Below are 18,705 nucleotides of genomic sequence, written 5' to 3'. Positions count from 1 at the left end.
CCCAACTGGGAGAACAGGTGGAACCTGGGCTGTTCCTGCTACCAGTTCCCTCCAGTTACAACTCCCTAGAGCCTTGCCCCTAACCAAGGGATAGCCCACCAAGGGATCCCCAGCTCTGGGAAAACCACCTGCTGTTGGGGCTCTGGCCCGGAGTCCGATGGAGTCACCAGTGATCCTGACGATAGCACCTCTCACTCTGGGCTCAACCTTAAAATATGTTGAAACCTCCTTCTCGTTAAGAATCTAGTCCTAGGACAGTTGGCTGGGTTATTTGAGGCAAGAAAACATACAGCAGTCTGCACAGTACTTTCACTACAAAATAATTTATTATGATACACATCTCCAGCACAAGCCTCCTATGTACAAGCACACCGACTACCCTAACTAGGAGGCCCTTTTCTTTCCCCTGGCCTTGCGGACCTCCTCTATCAGATCTTTCAGGTACTGGATCTCCTTGGCCAAGGAATCGGCCTTCTCTTTCAGAGCCTCGTTTTTCTTTTCTAGCTCTTTACACTCACCGGTGAGGGCCTCCTGCTCTGCTCTCTTCTTCTGGCGGTACCTAGTAGCTGCTGTCTTGTTCTGCTCCATTTTCTTCAGCCTTTTATCTAGTTTCTCACCCTTTACTTTTGCAGCTACCACCTTCTCTCCAGGAGGGTCATAGGGTTTGGGGCCAGCAGACCCACAGGGGGGAGCTGAGGACAGCAGATTCCTGTTTGGGGAGGCCCTGGAGGTGGAGGGACTGCTCTGGGGAGAGCCCAGATAGGACTCCGGGCTCATACAGATGCCACTATCATTGTCTGAGGCGGCATCCTCCTCCTTTATGCATTGAGGGATTATGGAACCATAAGTAGTGGAGTCTGCTTTTCTCTCTCCTTCAGAGATGTCAACTTCACTTCCCAGCTCTAAACTAAAGGAATGATCCGCAGTGCAGGACAGGGCCTCCGGGGAAAGGGGGAGAGGTTGCAGGAAGGTGAAGGGGGCTACCTGGTCAGTTTTTAGTAGACTTTCTGGAAGATGGCCAATTGGGTTCACGGTATGGAGGGGCTCCTTATTAATCTCCTGGTCTAGGGGGTCAAAGAGGTCACAGGGGTCATCCAACGTGGCCAAAAGCTCATCAGGCATGGTGTCCAGGTCACCTAAACTTAACAGGGCATCAAAGTCAAACTCCTTGAGATCCATTTTCTCCACCATCCAATCTGTCCCCGAGAAGGCATCCTCTGCAAAAGATTTTAAAAGAAATCAATTCAGCCAGATGCACAAAGCAACCAACTACGACCAGAACTCAGTGGCAAATCAACGATGGGCACTCACCCTTGCCGTTGTCTGAGGCACTGACCAACCCATCCACAGCCAGCCATTCGGAGGAGCCCGCCTTAGCCTTGTCGCTGGAGAACCCATGGGGTTTCAAGTTCTTGGCCACCTCCAGGTAGTCGTCTAGGAGATCTAAGCTTTCTTCAGCCCCCAAACCCGACTGGCTGAAGGGGGACATCAAGCCCCCCACCAACACCTCGCTGCTCAAGAAGCTCATCTCGGTCATGTTGTGGGGCTTTGCAGGAATCGAGGAATGTGTTTAATTCGAATGTGTCTTCGTCGGTTACAGCAATGCTGCTGCTGAATGCCGTGAAAAGCCTGCATAGGAACGAGAAACAAAGCCCGATTAGCCATCGGCGGGCCGGAGAAGCTCGTCTTTTCACCCCGAGGCAGGAAGGCCAACCCCGACTTGGCCGTAGGGAAGTGGAAACACGTGGCGCCAGAGCCATTGTGCGTCTCTCCCTGCTCCGCCCGGTCAGGCGGCCCCGTGGACGCCCTTGGCGCTGGGCCGCTCCCCCAGCGGCCGCAGGAGGTAGGCGCTGCTTCCTCCCGTCCAAACGCGGCCGCGCCGCCGCCTCCCCCGCCCCCGTGACTCACGCCGCCGGCCGCCGCCCAGCCGCCGCCATCTTGCTGCTGCCACGTTTCGCCCGGCGCCAGGCGGGCCCCGGCGGGCTGGGGTGGGGGAGGCGAGGCGCCGGGGGCTATTCCTCCCACCGGGGGCTTTTCCCCCGGGCCCAGGGCCGGGCCGCGCTCTCCCAGCTCGGCGCCGGCGTCTCGGGGCAGGCACACTGGGGCCACGCGTCCCCAGCGCTCGTAAAACCGCTTCCCCCTCCGCGACGCCGCCGGCCCGCGGCCGCACCCAGGCACACAGATCGCAGGTCCTCGGCGGCCCGGGGGCGCCCGGACCCAGCAGCCCGTCCCCCTACTCACGCCATGGCTTAAGCCGCTGGGAGGTGCCGCTGCAGAGCCTGGTGCTGCTGCTGCCGCTGCAAAGGCCAATGCTGCCGCTGGCACTGCTGCCTCTAGTGCGCCATGTCGGCCGGGAGCTGTGGGAGCGGAGGAGGAAGGGACACGCTCGAAGGTCTACATCTGCAGGCGGGAGAGGAAATGGCCGCAACAGCCGGCCCGCGGGTCTTTTATAACTTTTTCCTTTATGAGCCGCATCACAAAGAAAAATCCTTCCGCTGTCACGTGACCTTCGCCTCCCGCCCACTTATTTTCATCTGTTGACGCCCTACCTCTTCCAACCAACGACTTTTTTTGGTCAGGGCGTAAGTCTAAAGAGAAAATATGTTATTTTAAAGGCCTCGCGAAACAAAAGACTCACTGCTTTACAAGGCTCCTAAGATCAAAGAGTCACTGCGAGCGCGGAGGGACCCACCAGACACGCCCGCTTCCGGTGTTAGCTGAAGGCCGGGGAGAAGGCATTTCCAAGAAAGGTTTTTATTGTGAAGGCCGAAGCCCTCTCATCGCGCGAGATGCCGGCGGAGAGCGCGCATCGACTGATTGGCCAGCCGTGGTGAGTCATCTATAACTCGAGTTTTTATTGGCTCAGGGTCCAAGATGGGTGGGTTGTGCAGTGAGGTGGCCTCTGGTGCGCGAGGGAAGGGCGGGGGCCGGGGGTTTCCCGCTTGGGGGTCTGGGGTCTGTCGTCCGCCCGCCCTCGGTGGTGCCCCGACTTCCCAGCGGCTCCCTCCGCCAGGCCTGTAGCCGGCCGCCACCCTCCCACCCACCCAGCCCCAAATAGTGAGGGCAGCCCCAGCCCCTGCGATCGCCAAGCTGCCAGCTCTCAGTGCAGCTCTAACTAGGGGCCAGGCTGCGGCTGGAAGATGAAACTGGGCAAAAGGAAATGTCATTTCGGGGCGATTTCACCACACGGGAGCCCTTCAGTATTGGGAAGGGGAGCTGAGGACCGCAGGCGGAAGATCGCCTGACCCCTGCCCACCTACCCCAAAGGCCAGCTCTGCGCTGGAAGATGCAGAATCCTATGGCCCAACCAGTTCTGTTTTTATATATCCATTCTGCCAAAATATGTCTGCTTGTCCATTAAACACGCAGGCCATCACCGCAGAACTTGTTTGGTTGAGCACGCTGTTTCTCTAAACGAGGAGGGAATTGACTCACCTACCTCCCAGGCGTCCGCTTCCGAGCAAGTCCCAGTGGGCTGTGCGGAGGGGAACCCATGCCCTCGGCGGGGCCATCCTCTCCCTCGCAGTCAGGCCCTGGAGGGTCGGAAACCGGGGGTTTGTGCACAAACCTGGGGTTTGTGCCTCCATGCATTTCAGCGGGCCTTACAAATAGTCCCGAGGGCTCTGCTGTGAAAACTTCGGGAACCGCTGTCCTCAGCCACAGCCATTAAGTGACTTCATCTAGCTCAGTGGCCTGACCATGGTAAACAGGACTAATGGGGGCGGTGTTCTGCCCGGTCACATGCTCCCAGCGAGGGCCTTATGGCGTAGGAGTTAGAAGACAGGTCTCAGGGGCAAACCCAAAAGAATCCTGGCTCTTTCATGTTCAGCCAGGATGTTTTGGTTAAGTGACTTGTTCTTGCTGGGGCTCAGTTTCCTCATCTGTAAAATGGGCTAATGATGAGTAGTATCATTATCCTTAGAGTGAAGTGAAATCGTGTGGAAAGCACGGAGCAAAGTGCCTGGTACCTGGTAGGTGCCCAATTGATTATCAGAACTGAGGTCTTCTGACCCAGACCTCCCGATAGGCACCTCGCCATCCCCATTACATCATCCAGCTTTCTCAGAGGCCGCCTGTCATTTACTGAGAGGAAACCAACAACTATAAACAACTGGTATATGCAAAGCACACTGGGTCCTGGTGTGTGGTTTTCCTTTCCCCTTGGGGAGGCCCAAGAATTGCAATACACAGAAGTCGTCCAGCCGTTCAGTGCAAAGGCAGTAAGAGTCCCTGAGCCACTACACGTCTTCCACAGGCACAACTGAGGACCCACAGCACCTGTCCTCCTCTTGTTGTATCAGGAGACTTGTCAGTGCTCCTGAGGGCTGACCACGCAGATGGCTGAAAATTAAAGCAAGTAACACTGCCCCAGCTTTGACGCTGCAGAGGTCACGGAAGAAAGACTTCAGTGGCAGCTCGCCCCACCCGTTCTATTGTGGGGACCCAGGTCAAGCACGCCGAGGCTGGAGCCGATAGGAAGAGCAGCGCTCCTGTGGGAGAACGGTTCATGCCACGCACAAGTCAAAGCTGCCGGAAAGGAGACGTCTCGTTTCTTCCTCCCGTGCTGTGAAGGGCACCATGTTTCCAGCTTTACTCCTCCCTCAAGGAGGAAAAGGACAGCACTTCTCTGGGTCTCAAGGCCAGGCTGCTTCCCTCTGTAGCTACCCAAGACGGGGCGAAAGACTGGTGACTGACTCCAGATCGCAGCCAAACATACCAACTGCTGTTGAAGGGCAGGCAAGTGAGCGAAGGCCAACTGTAGACTTGGCATTGGACCGAGAATTTAAAGACTACAAGGTGATCAAAATGAAAAGGTGAGCAACACAGTGTATACCATTAACCGCAGAGCCCACCTCTCTGGTACTTTGGCCACTTAGAATCAGTAGTGTCCGAAAAGGCTACAGCCTCCCTACGCTAGTCCTAGGTGTCTGTGGCCTTGAGCTTCAGCAGCAAGGGCAGAGTTCTGACAGATCCCAGGTCATGGTCTCAAGAGAGATGTACCACAGCAGACAACCCTGAACACACGCGGGGACCCCTACCTACAGAAATCCCTGCGTACAGACACTCCTGGGCCTTAGGATCCTGAGGCTGATTCCTCATCAAAACCATTTGTGTTCTCAACTTTAGCGGAGTACGAGGGAGCAAACTCAGCTGATCTGGAGCGTCAACCCGTGGACCATCAGGGGCTGAGACCCAGGAAGAAAGACTGTAGGCCTCAACACAGCTTTTCCAAATGAGCGTTGATTATTTATTTGAAAAAAAGTCACAAGTAAGTGTATAAAAAATACTATTGTCCTGAACTCATTTTTAAAAAGGGGCAACAGGGAAAACCAAAATACACTTTGGGACTGATTACAATTTCAAGACCATGAGTGTATTTTGTAAACACTAGCTGTGTGGTTTGCTTATCCTAGATGGTGTAAAAGAATCTCCAAATGGAGACATAGGACCAGGTGCTATTGCTTCAGGAAAGGGGAGTTATGAGTAGAAAGGCAGAATGGTGGGAAAGGCACCACATCTTTCCCCAAAAATTAAAGGGGAAGCAAAATGTTGCCCTCTTCTACCCGAGAATCTCAAAGTACTTGTCTGTCTTCCATGTTTTATGACGAGGTTTGCCCAGTTGGTCAGCAAAACCGCCAGGACCAGGACAGGGAATTCCCACAGCTTCTAGTTCTGAGAACGTCTAAGAGGTTCTCGCTTATGAAATGGCAAAGTTACGGTGTTTGGGTTTTGTGAAACAGTTGAGAGAGATGCTCTTTAAGAGAGGAGATAAACTCAAATCACAGTTACACGCGGCTTTAACAATTTGAGACTTGATCTTTAAAATGTTTTCTTTTTTTAGCTCTCCTTTCGATGTTTTATATGGAATTTGGTTGGAGACACCACCTTGGGAAAATTGTAGGGGATTTTTTTTTTGTCTAGTCTTTCCATGCAAAGGCAGTAAGAATCCCTGCCTTTATATTTGTTTGTTTTTAAATATATTTTTTATTGATTTGAGAGGAAGAGAGACAAAAACATCAATGATGAGAATCACTGATCGGCTGCCTCCTGCATGCCCCAAACGAGATTGAGCCCACAATCCAGGCATATGCCCTGACCGGGAACTGAACTGTGACCTCCTGGTTCATGGATCAACGCTCAACCACTGAGCCACACCAACCAGGCAAATTGTAGGTTTTATAATACAATGGGAAAACCAAATCCTTATCTCAGTGAGTAATAACCCATGTTTTGGCAACACTTTCTCAGCCCACCCCTCTCCTAGATGCCATGCCAGGCTCCACCCATTACCTCTGCACAGCTCACCAGGGAGCACTCAGGCACAGAGATTTTTAAAACTCCATTTTGATTCTGAACAGCCCAGGCTGGGGAATCCCTCTCAGGGTTCTGAGCGTTATGTGCTTCCTTCTCCCCCAATACCTTCATACAAATGACACAACTGGACCACTTAAAGGAACCCTTGCACACATATAGAAGGCAGGAAGTTCTCCAAGGTTAACCCTCGTTCTCAACCCCTCGTCCATGACAAAAAGGGAACAGGAATCTCGCCCTAAATCCAGAGGACAGCTGAGGTTTCATGGCTATTTATAGAGCCATTTCATGTCACTGTCACTGGGAAGGAATGAGATAGCTGCAGTGCTTCACCAGACTCTCACGGCTGGAGAGGTAGTATGCACAGAGAGAACAGCAACACTTGATGGGAGAACAAATACTGGACAGGTGACCAGAAACAGAATTATCAGGCTTTTGCCACAAACAGGAAAAAAATACACAAAACAAGAAGATGCACTGGCATTGTGTATTAAACACTCCTCCCCACCCTCAGGGTACTTTTTACATTGCAATAAATAGTGCAATTGTAGCAGCGGGAAACAAGGAGCGTAGGAAGTCCCCACCTCCTTCATGTGTTTTATCCGTGTGCACTCTTCCTAGGTAGCACCAATCTCCCCAGGTGCTGGGTGAGAGAGAGACAGAACTGGGATGGGGTGGGGGATAGGGGAGAGGTCTGAGCATGTTTGGGTGCCCTTTGGCCTCTGGAGGTGCCTGGAGAGTTCCACAAACAGCCTCTCACATTACTATGGCGGACTGTTAGGACTGTTCTTGCTCTAAGACAACATCCTAGAAAGGCAGGCCTGATGGGGGAGAAACACGGTCACTGAGCCACAACTGAGGACTGGGTCTTCCAGCGGACAGCCTGCTGCCTGTCCACCTCCCTTCAGCCTCTAGCGCTAAGGCTGTTCCTGAAGGCCTCACCCTAAAGGACAGGGAGGCAAGGAAGGGGTGAGCGAACGCGCTCATGCAGAGGGGCTGCCTTTGCAGCCCCTCCCTCCTCGTCTTCCTGACTCCTGCACACGGGTGCTGTGGTCTGGACCAGCCACGTGAGCTGGAGACGCCAAGTCCACAGATCCCCTCCCAGGCCGCCTCCGGTTCCCCCATTCTGCACGCTCACTGGTGGCCACTGAAAAACACTCTCCAAATAACATTGCATCGGTTTATCTTGAGCCCCCCCTCTGTGAGGGTCAGTGACCGTGTTCCCATGAGAGACCTCTCAGCCCTACGGCTAGGAGTTGGCCAGGAGGTTGGGGGAATGGGCTGCTTTTCCAGGAACCTGAATCGAAGGTCACTGTACCCCCAGAAACCCTAAATACTGTCTGAGCGCTCCGCAGAGGTCAGCTTGGGAACATGCAGTAAGGTCAGTGATATTCAACTAGAGGCAACGTCTTGATTAGGCAGGTGTGCCCCAGGGAAAGGAACAAACAAGGCATGAACAGGAGGAAAAGGTAGAGAAGACACGGGAGAGAAGCAGGCCAAAGGGCAAGGCGGGACAGACGGGAGCAGAAAACCTGGGCCCCATGCAAAACACCAAGTGGTTTCAACAGCTCAGGCCGGTGCTCCACCTGGTCAGTTCATTCCAGCAAAATTAGCCTGGAGCGAGGGGTAGAGGAGGAGGAGGGAGCACAGTGTTTGGTAACAAAAATAGAAAGGGTTGGGTTTGAGAAAATAGGAGATTTAAGAGATGTCATTCTAATCAGCATGAAGTGACCAGGGCGATGGACAGCAGGACGGGAGGCACCTAGGGACCCTGTGAGGCGCCATCTCTAGAGCCGTGTTTCTAACAGAGAATCCAGGGCCTGACTGCCCAGCACCCCTTTGGCCCTCACCTGCCCTACGTCTGCAGCAGCACCTCTGGCTCAGACAATGAGCAATAGAGAGTGTATCCCAATTCGTCTATTTCTTCAGGGGTGAGCTCAGCAAATAAGTTCACCTTGGGGTTCAGGGCGCTGGGCAGGACTCCGGCCTCTAGGTACCTGATGAGTCCCCTCAAAGCCTGCAGGAACCGATCGGCCAGCATATCTGGAGACCAGTCAGCCTCCTCCTGGGCCAAGTGGAGGATGACATTCGTGAGCTGGCTGGCAGTGAGGTGGCCCAGAGCTGGAGTGGACTTGCATATGGCCTTGAGGATCTTGAGGCACAGAGATCGGCAGCCCGAGTCGGCCTGGTCCAAAGCCCACAGGCGCGCCGTCTCAGCAGGACGCAGGCTCAGCCGCCACAGGTTGTCATACTGGGCTAGCCGGTGTGGTCTGGCCACCAGGACAGTGTCACCGAGAGTCACCGATGGCAAGAAGTCAATGACAAGATGTTTGTCGCGCTCATACTGCACTTCCAGAGTCAAGGCCTCTGGCGGCGGTGCCGGGCGGATCACATAGTCCAGGAGAGACCCTATGGCCGGCCAATTGATGGAGCCAGCCACTACCTTCTCAAACGTGTCTGCCACCGCCTTTGGGGAGAGGTAGCCGCCCACGACACAGCGGTCCCAGTAACTGCTCCCACGAGGAAAGTACTCTGGGTTCTCGCGGCGAACCAGGAAGAAGCCGGGGACGTTCATGATGGTGTCCTCGCCGGGAATACACGACCACAGGTTCTGCTCCAGAACAAGGGGCACGATGAGTTGGATGTGGTCGGCTGTCACCACCTGGTGAGAAGAATTAAAAAGGTTTTGAGGGATGTAATCTGTTCAAGAAGCCAGCTTCCTCAAACACAGGTCCCTCTATCTTGTATTCCCCCAACAGTAAAGGAAACTAAGAATTCCTTCCTGTCGACCTTTCAGTTCAGATACAGCCATAATGAGGATTTAAGCCCCGGTCTGCAGACACGAGCTCGTGCTCACGTGAGCCACGTGCCACGTGGTCCTGGGGCATGAAAGTCTGCGGGACATCCCCCACGCCTAAAGACCCAGAAAGAGAACTAGAAAGAGAGGCAGGGACAGGAGGGAGGAAGGGGGAGGCCTCTACGGTGTCCTAGAAGTTGTGTGACTGGAAAACAAGAAAGGGTTTTTAAAGACCAAGATAAATTTTAAAAAAATAAATGAGATCTATATCTCAAAATAAAAAAAAACAAGACCCAAGATAATGCTCCCCAAATGCTCCGTGTGTGCAGAATTCAGAAGCAGCCAGACTGCAGTCTTCCTGGCAAGCCTGGGTCACTCATCTTTTGTACCAACAGCACGACTGAGCAGCATGTGGGTCAGTCCCCAGCCCGACCCTGTGTGAGCACCGCCTCGTTACCTGCAGGTCGTCATAGAGGCTGCCACTCAGGTACATGTCCCGAAGTGGCATGTCAGGCAGCTTGGCCCGCAGGAAGCCCCGGAGCTCAGCACATATGTCCACGGCAGCTTGCTTGGCCCGAGCCTGCTCACCGGCAGGGATGGCAGCCCGGTTCCGGTAGTAAGAAAGGAGTTTCTCCTGCAGGGACATGCGGAGCCGTGACTTCTTCAAGTCTACCTGGCCCTTCCTGGCCAGTGGCTTGGGCTGGGGTGGGCAGAATGTATCTGCCAAGGCAAGAGAGAGAAGCATGTCAGCTCTTCCCAGGCTGCCTCGATCCCAGAAAGAAGGGCTTGGCACAACAGGCAAGTGCTAGCACAGTGCCTGGCACCTATGTGCTCAAGGAATGTTTGCTACATGCAGGAGTAGCACTGAGGGCCCACAGGTAAGTCCCAGAAGGGGCAGAGGCTTTCTCACCTGCGTCAAAGGCCGAGGAGTCTGTGGGAAGGGTCTGCAGGGACCGGCTCAGGCCTGTCTTCATGTCCCTGTTCAGCAGTCGCGGGGAGCCCATCCAGTTTGGCTCTTCCCAGCTCCTTTTCCCCGAGTGGCCCAGGCGGGTGGGGCTGGTCGGGGCACTGATCGCCCTGTCGTACATCTGGAACAGCAAGAGGACCCGTCCACACATGTTCCTTCCTTCCTGCTGCCCTCCTTCCCAGCAGCTTCAGTGAGCTCTAGACTAATTTTCAATACCTTCGTGTTATTCTGGATTATACTTTCTCCATGTAGAAAATAGAAAAGTTCAGGAAACATGAAATGATATAAATAAGAAACAGATTTATCCATAATGTCACAACCCAGAGATAAATGTTAATAATTTAGTATATTTCTATTTCTTTCTGGAAAAATAGATTTAGGTAATTAGGATCCTGCTCTATATATACTTTTGAAAACTGATTTTTTTCACTTACGATTTTTATCATTTACCCATGCCAGTAAAAATGAACCGGTGTTCAACATTATGGTACATTTTCTAACTATACCACACTGTACCTTATGAATGTAATGGTGAACACTGATTAATTCATTTAACAAATACTCATTGAGTGTCTATGACGTGCTGTTCTGGGTACAAAACTAGAGCACTAACCAAAGAGACCCAGTCCAGTAGAGGGACACAGGCAAAACATAAGTTAAATACAAAGTATGCAGAAAGATTAACGTTAAAATAAGGTAGAAAAGGGAAACAGGAAGTGTATGCGTGGTGGGGGTTGCTATTTTAAATAAGGTAGTCAAGGAAGACTATTTGGGGTATTTATAACTTTTTACCCGCTGGGATAAACGTCTTTATTTGTCTCTCCAACGACTTCTTTGGGGTAGAGACCGAGCAGCAGCCTTAACTGAACTCTCCTAAGGTCTCATCTAATCACCAATGACCCAGGTCGACTCGATGAGCAGCGTCCAGGCCGTTCCAGACCAGCTCTGCGCTGTGGAGGCAGGTCCCCCTCTCCCAGCCCCGGCTCGGGCTGCAGGCACTTACCCGCTTAACCGCCAGCGTAGCGATGCCCAGCATGGCCGCTCCGCCCACCCCCAGCACCAGCCGGGCATTGGAGAGCACAAAATCAATGGCTGTGCCGATGCCATTGTCATCCTTCTTGCCTTTGCGCTCACCAGCGCCTGCCATTGCTCACCTGAGGATGAAGGCAGAACAGAGCCATCACCACCTGGGGCCGCAAACACCGTTAACTAACAGTCACTGTCAAGTCCAAAGATATTTCCCCCTAATAGTTCACAACCTTGGTGGCCCTTTTCTCCACCTTTCACAGTCAACTAAGCTTCACTTAGGGACAAATGAGACCACTTGGCCAAATGAAATAGATTCCCACTTAAACGCACAAAGCAAGCAAGGCCAAGGAGAGAGTTGCCTTTGTATTTACAGGTGGAGGCAGGCGAGAATCCAAGCATCCTCTCTCCAGGGACCATTGAGACAGAGATGGGACGAATCACTCAGTTGAGGCAGCGGAATCCAATCAGGACCACACAGACATTGCACGGCTCCCACACATAACCACCATTTTTTTGTTGTTGTTTTAAACAAGAGAACCTTTGCTAATATATTTGTAGTAGGGAGAACCACTGGATGTAGGCACTCTAAGTCAAGGGTGGGGAACGTCTGGCCCGTGGGCCATGTTGGCCCTGACAAGGCGTTAGGAGTGAGTTAATTAAATGTCTGGCGCAAGCTAATTTTTAGGTTGATAATGTTGTATGGCCCACGAAGGGTGTTATAAATATCCAAATGGCCCTTGGCAGAGAAAAGGCTCCCACCCTGCCCTAAGTGATCCCTGGATCAGATGCAGCAGACCAGAAGGGCATGTCCCGCCCCGAGCAGAAGCCAGAAGGAACCCCCTCCCCACCATGCCATTTAGTCCTTGGCCAGCTGATGTGATGACTGGTGAGAGCAGGCGGGGATGTGGCAGAATAGAAAAAAGCTTGGGTTTTTGAGTCAGAAATCCTGAGATGGAGTCCTTGCCTTTGAACCCTGAATTATTTAACCCCTCAGCTATGAAAAGGGGAGAATGATGCCTGCAGGGCCTAAATCATAGGACTATAGTGAGGAAAAAATCTACTGAAACACTGTATGTAAACGCTCTATAAACTGTAAAGTACTCCAAAAATTTGGGTTTATCATTAAGTCTTTTAAGATTTGGACCCACAGGACAAGGGGTCAACTTCCAGAAGGCACTCAGCCTGCTCCCTGAGCTACATCTGACTTCCGAGACAGACTCATGCTGTCCTGGGCTTGAGATTAAAACTGTTAAGTTGAGGAGGCCGTTCCTACTCTAGTGCCATATGCTCCCCACCCAAGGGCCTGGTGACCTGGAAGAGGGGAGAGCGTCCATGGACTCCAACAGGCAGATATGGGTCTTATTTTAAGTTAACTTGTTCCAGCTGCAAGTGCTTATCCGCTCGTCCTCCACTCAGGTTCCTGCTCTAGTGGGAGCCTCCTAGGAACGGGACTCACAGGCAAGGAGCGGGGCTGGCTCCTCGGTGCTACCGGAGAGGAGCACTGGTGCTTTAATGGGCAGAGTCTCCGTTTTGCAAGATAAAGACGTTCTGGAGATGTTACACCACAAGGTGAATATTCTTTTTTTCTTTTTTGCCATTTTTAAAATATAACATTGCTTAGATGGTTTGATACAGAATAGCTTTTCTTCTCGTTTTGAACCGGAAGTACTACACAACTGAATACAAAGAGGAACAAAAAGTACCAAAGCCAAATTTGTGATTTTGTTCATGTGGCATAAACATTGTGAATGTTCTTAACGCTACTGAACTGTACACTGAAAAATGGTTGTGACCTGGTGGGCAGGGCAGGGGGTGGAGAATCTGGGCACGGCCACCATTTCAGGGAAGAGAAATACTCCTCACCCCAGCAATCCCGTGAGGCTAGTCTTACTATTATTTCCAATTTTCAGATGAAGAAACTGAGACAAAGGTGAAGGAACCGCCAGGGTCACCGTGTCAGTAAGATGTGCGGAGATTTGACTAGACGCGCTGCTGGGGAGTGGTTTACGGGGTCTCGGGCAGCTTGCTCACATCTCCTCTGTTAACCACCAGACCACAAGCTTCTGGGGATTTGGCTCATTCACTGCTGCTGCCCAGCGCCAGTGTTTGACACACAGTATCTGCTGCACAAATGAGCTATGAACTCTGTGGCTTTTTTTTTCCAAGGAGGGGGTGGTGGCGACCTGTAACCCAACTCAGTCAAAACAGATTAGCGCCCAAAGACTAGTCGCTCACTGTGGTTCCGGACCTGCCGCCCTTCCTGTGCAGCAGGCCCCTGTGGGCCCTACGCTGCCAAAGGCCGGCCTGCCAATCAACCCAGTGGCCGAGGAGAACCAAGAGCCACGACATAAGGCTCCTCCCCGCTTTTCCTGTCGAAGCTGAACACAGTACCTCCCACCCAGCTGGCAAGCCTTTCACCCCAGTTACCCTTCATTCTTCGTTCTCCTCCTGCTTCCGCCAGCCGGTCACCAAGCCCCACTGCTGTACAAGTCGTATGTATGTGCGGCCAGCCCACCTCCTCGGTCCCTCAATCTCAGCTGGCCATATTCGCTGCCGTTAGTATCTCCACCAGCCTATTCTCCGGCCGCCACTGCCACGCTCCCTCTCCCATGACATTCGCTGCTTTCAAAGCTGTGATGGTCCCCCTACGATCAGATGTCCCAATCTCCTCAACGGGATTCAGTGTCCTTCCGGACCTGGCCCAGCCTCCACTCCAGCCACTTGCCTTACAGGTGCACCATTCTAGCCATGCCAGACTCAAGTTTCCAGTACAAAGTGCAGCTGCACCTCCACATTTGCTTCTTGCCCATCTACTCAGCAACCTAGCTCTCATTTGAAGCAGACCTCAAATGTCCTCTTTCCTACAGCTCCCTGCGACTCCCCTACTACCCCGACCCCGACCCAAGGCAGCTATGTGCTGATCCTTGTCTCTGAGCTCTGTGCCCAACCCTCTACTCCAGAGCTGCTCATGCCGAATGACTTCCTGCTGATCTCGGTAGCCCAAGCCCCTTGGTGGACAGGATCATTCATTTCTATCCCAGCGCCTACTGAAAAGCCAGCACCGTAGAAGGCCCTCGGAAGCTGCTGAATTAACTATGATCATTAGGTTATATTTAGTGGGACTTCTCAGTAACAGTGGAATCAGGAGCAAACAGCACTAATACCACTTGCCAAGTAACCCTAAGTGCTGGGGATGCACGCCCTCATTTAATTCTCATAACTATTATGTCCACTTTACAAATGAGGAAATGGAGGCCTCGAACAGCTTAGTGGTTTGCCCTAAATCCTTCAACTATTAGCAGCAGTGCCGGGCTGTGAGCCCGGACACCGTCCCCCGATATCTGCACACACTGCTTGCTTTGCTTTACAGGCGCTGTCACAGGACACAGTTACATTTTGGGGGATGTGATCAGACCTGCAAGATAACTGAATGTACTGAAGAATGAGCCAGCCTGAATTAAACTCTAATAGCTTTTACCAATGTCTTTCATTGGTAAAACATTTTCATAGGTAAACTGTTCTACTTGAACTAAAATGTGATAACAATCCTATTCTGAGAGGACTTGAAACTCAGGGCCTATTTTTTCTCAGTGAGGGAACATACCTGTTAATATGTCTGTAGTTTCTCCATGGATTTCTAATGATTAAAGGACTTTGGTCCCTGAAAGAAAAGGGCCTCCCTCTCCTGGTCCCCTGCATCAGAAAAAAAACAAAACCTGCAGAAACAAGGGTCTACCTACCTGCAGCTGCTACTGCATCTGTGAGGTGGGGGTGGGGTGGGAGAGCAGGAGGGTCTACAGAAGGCACCTTTGCCCTCCTTCCCTTGAATTAGGATGGCAGAGGAAAGGAGAGGATCCTAAATAATGCCCCCCAGTCTGCGCTGCAGGAAGACCAGGCCCTTCTCCAGCTGCCTCTCCCGGGCCTCAGGATCCTCTAGCTTCTGATTTTTCCGGAACTCACGGCGGATGGAGGCGAGATAGAAGTCCCGGTCCGTGTAGCGAAGCTCTCGGCCCTGGCGCAGCAGAGCCCGGTAGAGACTCAACACCGCCTCTCGGCTCCACGGGGCCATGGGGGACTGGCAGGTGCTGGGCGTCAAGCTACAAGCAGGAGGGAAAAACAGAAGCGTAGAATCAGAATGAATAACAGAAGGGCCTATAGAGATGACCTGAAAGTCAAAGAGTTCTTAATGTAGGTCTCAGACACCCCCAAGGCCACACTACAATTTAGGGACCGGGTTAGGCCTGGACCCCAGCCTCTCACCCGCCGTCTGGGAAAGTCCAGTTGATGCTGCAGGGCCAGAGCTTGGAAGCTGAGCTGCCTGGGCTTGAATCCTCGCTCCCCCACTTACCCCATGGCTTTGGGCAGCACTTTACCCCTCCAAGCATCAGCTTCTCACTTGTAAAGTGGAAATGCTAGTATGTTAACAGCAGCTGCTACATAGCTGAGAACTGTGTGAGATAAAACATGTAAAGCCCCTGTAATAGAAGGTCACCATAGGGCTGGTCTAGTCTGCCGGAAGGACTCAGACGCAGGAATCCTGGCATCACCACTAGTGAGCTCATCACCTCGGGCAAGTTCCTTAACCCGCTGCCTTACCCCAGTTTCCCGCCCGTCAAATGAGGATTAAAACGGTATTCTGCCCATACGGCCGGTAGGAGGATGAGTGAGTGAATGTATGGAAACATGTCTGGAACAGCACTGGGCACGTACCAAGGCTCCATCTACACCGGATCGCGGTGACTGGTGCCCCCGAGCCTGGCGTGTAAGTGCTCAGGGAGCGGATCTAGTTCCACACAAGCTGCCCCCGTCCTCTTTCGGGAACAGTGTTCGCCTCTGTAAAGTGCTTTGTCATCCATGATCCCATTTAAGCTGAGGAACCTATGGGGTGGTCGGGGATCGCTCGCTGTTCACTACGGACCACACGTGCTCTAAGCATGTCCCACATCTCACTCTGTCACAGGCCCAGGCCATCGTTCTCCCCACGTGAAGGCGGGGAGCCTGCACCCTGACCCCGATTCTGGCCCCGGAGGGCAGCTCCCTCTGGCCGGGGCCCCACCGTGGGTGCGGCACCTCGGGGCGCTCAAACTTCCCCGGCTCAGCGCCTGCCACACACCAGGAGCCCAACACCAAGCGGATGAGAAGGGGACCCTCACAGCGCCCCTACGCGCAAGGAATGATCACCCCGTTTCACAGATAAAGTCATGAGACTGAGTGGGGGAGACATTTGGTAAAAAGATCTGAACTTGGGGCCCCAAGCCCGCAAGCATCAGCCTCTGGCCTTGCGGACGTGCCGCGCGAGCCTGAGCAATCCCTGTCCCCGTCCCTTTCCTCGAATGTGGGCACCCCGGCCCCAAGGCCTCGCCAGTGGGAGGTGAACCCCGAGAACCAACAGGAAAAGTGCTTTATGAGGTGGGAGGCGACTGTCACGTAAGGCTGTGAGGACAGGGTCTCTCTGGGCGAGTGGGCGGCCTCCGCCGACCCGAGGGAGGGGGCCGGGGGCGGGCCGAGTCGGGGTGGGGGACCCAGGGGCCGGGCAGGCCGGCTCGGGGCGCCGGAGCGGCTCCGTAGAGATTGCCCAGGGCGGGCTGGGGAGACCCCGGCGTCCAGGCCCGGAGCCCTGGCCCGGGACGGATGGGGGGCGCCGGGCAGCGCCCCGAGAGGAGGTTCGGCGAGTCCGGCCCCCGATCCTCCCGCACTCACCCGCGGGCCGCGCTACGACTCCTCGGGACTCGCCTCTCGCCCGGTACCTCTCCCCGGGTCACCCAGCAACATGGCCCCTTCACTTCCGGGACACGACCTTGTGCGCTGAGCTGAGGGGTGGGACTGAGCGAGTACGGAGGCGGCCGGAGGCGGGAGGACTTCCGGTCTCCTCGCCTTTGGGGGCGGGGCCTGGAGCTGCGCGGGCCACGCCCCCTGGATCGGACCCTGCCTGCAGCCCTGAGGCCACGCCTCCTCCGTGACGTCATCTAGGGGCGGGACTGCGGGCCGCGCTCAGGCCCCGCCCCCCGGAGGGTCGCGCTGCCAGGGATGCTAAACTGGAACCGGGAGAAGGGGGCCCCCAGCCGGCTGCCAGCCAGGGGGGCAGGCCAGACCGTAGCGCCGTCTGGGCCGGGACCGTGGGGGTACCCGCGGGGATGCTAACATAATACACCCAATCATAGCTTTCAAAGCCCGTTTTCTCAGGTCGATTTCAAATCTTTTCATTCATTCGCGCTGTTCCAGCTTCCCAGGCCCCTCGGCTCCCGGCAAACTCCTACCCTTCAAGGTCCACCTCAGATGTCCCCCCCGCAAGTCTTTCCCAGCCTCTTCCTTGCCCCTCACCCAACACTCTCAGGCACCTCCTTTGGGCCCACAGCAATGTCTGCACACGGTGAGGGTTCTCAAGCTGGTCAACGACCAAACATGTTCATTGGCGCCTGCTATTTGCCAGGCGCCGCTTTTTAATGTACCCACTGGCTTCTCTGCCTCTCACCAGCTTTGAGGGCAGAAGCCTGTCTTCTGGAATCTGCAAACCCCTCCCCCAGTGCCTCCCTGGGTGCCTGGCTCCAAGTGAAGTCAAGGAACGCTGGGCTTTGGAGCCAGGCGCAGCGGCTCCCCATTCCAGCCACCATTTAAGAACAGCTGCCCTCTGGCACATTTCCTAATCTCTCCCAGCCCGGGACTGCTGTGAGGATTAAAATCCCCAGCCAGTTTGGCTCAGTGGGTAGAGCGTCGGCCCTTGCACCAAAGGGTTGTGGGTTCGATTCCCTTGAGTATCTGGGTTGCATGTTGACCCCTGGCCCCGGTCGGGGTGCGTGCGGAAGGCAGCCAATCCATCAATATTTCTCTCTCTCCCCCTCCCTCCCTTCCACTCTCTCTAAAAAAATCAATGGAAGCCGAAACCGGTTTGGCTCAGTGGATAGAGCGTCAGCCTGTGGACTGAAAGGTCCCAGGTTCAATTCCGGTCAAGGGCATGTATCTGGGTTGTGGGCACATCCCCAGTAGGAGATGTGCAGGAGGCGGCTGATCGATGTTTCTCTCTCATCGATGTTTCTAACTCTCTCTCTCCCTTCCTCTCTGTAAAAAATCAATAAAATATTTTTTTAAAAAAATCAATGGAAAACATATCCTGGGTGAGGATTAATAACAACAACAAAAAAGATATCTAGCACTTAAGGAGCAGTAGCTCCTCCATTCACTGACGCAAGAAATCATTGTTGAGGGTCTCTAATGTGCAGCCACTGTCACAGGCGTTGCAGAGAACAGAGGGATCAAGTCCTGCTCTACTGGTGGCTCAGTCTCCAAATACTTCCAGGATCTGACCACTGCCTTCACCGCGGCCACCGCCCTGGCCTGAGCCCCTATCTGATTTTATAGACGAGAAAACCAAGACCCAGCAAGGTTCGGTACTTCCTCAGGGACACCGAGCTGGGCAGCACAGAAGCTCTCAGTGGAACCCAAGTCTGTCTGACTCCGAAACGTGTTCTTTCCACTCCCCCAGGCTGCCCTACTTTGCTCTTTAAACAAATAATGTTGTGACCCAGATAAATCTAAATGGTGACATTTCCAGCTGGAAGACCAGGTGACCTTTCATATCCCTCCTGACCCTGCTGTTCTATAG

General features: G+C 53.6%; 2 protein-coding genes and 1 long non-coding RNA gene across 13 annotated transcripts; 1 reads left to right on the top strand and 2 right to left on the bottom strand.

The window, feature by feature from the left end:
* Window positions 1-304: 304 nt before the first annotated feature.
* Window positions 305-2,434, bottom strand: ATF4 (activating transcription factor 4). Its single transcript, XM_036296519.1, has 3 exons — window positions 2,242-2,434; window positions 1,312-1,629; window positions 305-1,217 (listed from the first exon to the last, which is right to left on the bottom strand). The coding sequence occupies exons 2-3, from the start codon at window positions 1,535-1,537 to the stop codon at window positions 385-387; spliced, it is 1,059 nt and encodes a 352-aa protein (XP_036152412.1). The 5' UTR covers window positions 1,538-1,629; window positions 2,242-2,434; the 3' UTR covers window positions 305-384.
* Window positions 2,435-3,053: 619 nt separating this feature from the next.
* On the top strand, window positions 3,054-14,716 carry LOC118649464. Of its 2 annotated transcripts, none has more exons than XR_004965661.1 (3): window positions 3,054-4,814; window positions 5,128-5,269; window positions 12,522-14,716. It is a non-coding gene; the product is annotated as an uncharacterized LOC118649464 (long non-coding RNA). The 2 variants fall into 2 exon arrangements; XR_004965662.1 differs by having other exon boundaries at window positions 3,054-5,269; window positions 12,522-12,674; window positions 13,016-14,716.
* MIEF1 (mitochondrial elongation factor 1) lies at window positions 6,449-16,922 on the bottom strand. Of its 10 annotated transcripts, XM_036296508.1 has the most exons (8): window positions 16,806-16,922; window positions 15,816-15,983; window positions 15,066-15,202; window positions 11,080-11,230; window positions 10,293-10,314; window positions 10,020-10,197; window positions 9,567-9,829; window positions 6,449-8,974 (listed from the first exon to the last, which is right to left on the bottom strand). In XM_036296508.1, the coding sequence occupies exons 2-8, from the start codon at window positions 15,824-15,826 to the stop codon at window positions 8,168-8,170; spliced, it is 1,569 nt and encodes a 522-aa protein (XP_036152401.1). In that variant the 5' UTR covers window positions 15,827-15,983; window positions 16,806-16,922; the 3' UTR covers window positions 6,449-8,167. The 10 variants fall into 10 exon arrangements, with proteins under 10 accessions (XP_036152401.1, XP_036152404.1, XP_036152402.1 ...); XM_036296511.1 differs by lacking the exons at window positions 10,293-10,314; window positions 15,816-15,983; window positions 16,806-16,922 and having other exon boundaries at window positions 15,066-15,193; XM_036296509.1 differs by lacking the exons at window positions 10,293-10,314; window positions 15,066-15,202; window positions 15,816-15,983; window positions 16,806-16,922 and adding an exon at window positions 14,846-14,983.
* Window positions 16,923-18,705: the final 1,783 nt, after the last annotated feature.

The sequence above is a fragment of the Myotis myotis genome, unplaced genomic scaffold (genome assembly GCF_014108235.1).
Source record: "Myotis myotis isolate mMyoMyo1 unplaced genomic scaffold, mMyoMyo1.p scaffold_m19_p_3, whole genome shotgun sequence".
Lineage (NCBI taxonomy): Eukaryota > Metazoa > Chordata > Mammalia > Chiroptera > Vespertilionidae > Myotis > Myotis myotis.
The sequence above is the reverse complement of the archived record's forward strand: the minus strand, read 5'-3'. Positions and strand labels throughout refer to the sequence as shown.

Bases quoted from the DNA above. Each gene is read 5' to 3' on its own strand.
- ATF4 (XM_036296519.1), bottom strand. From the start codon at position 1,537: ATGACCGAGATGAGCTTCTTGAGCAGCGAGGTGTTGGTGGGGGGCTTG. The intron at 1,218-1,311 runs GTGAGTGCCCAT...AATCTTTTGCAG, and splicing joins TGCCTCAGACAACGGCAAGG to AGGATGCCTTCTCGGGGACA.
- MIEF1 (XM_036296508.1), bottom strand. The intron at 10,198-10,292 runs GTATTGAAAATT...TTGCTGTTCCAG, and splicing joins TAATCCAGAATAACACGAAG to ATGTACGACAGGGCGATCAG. The intron at 8,975-9,566 runs GTAACGAGGCGG...TCTTCTCACCAG, and splicing joins GCCTCTATGACGACCTGCAG to GTGGTGACAGCCGACCACAT.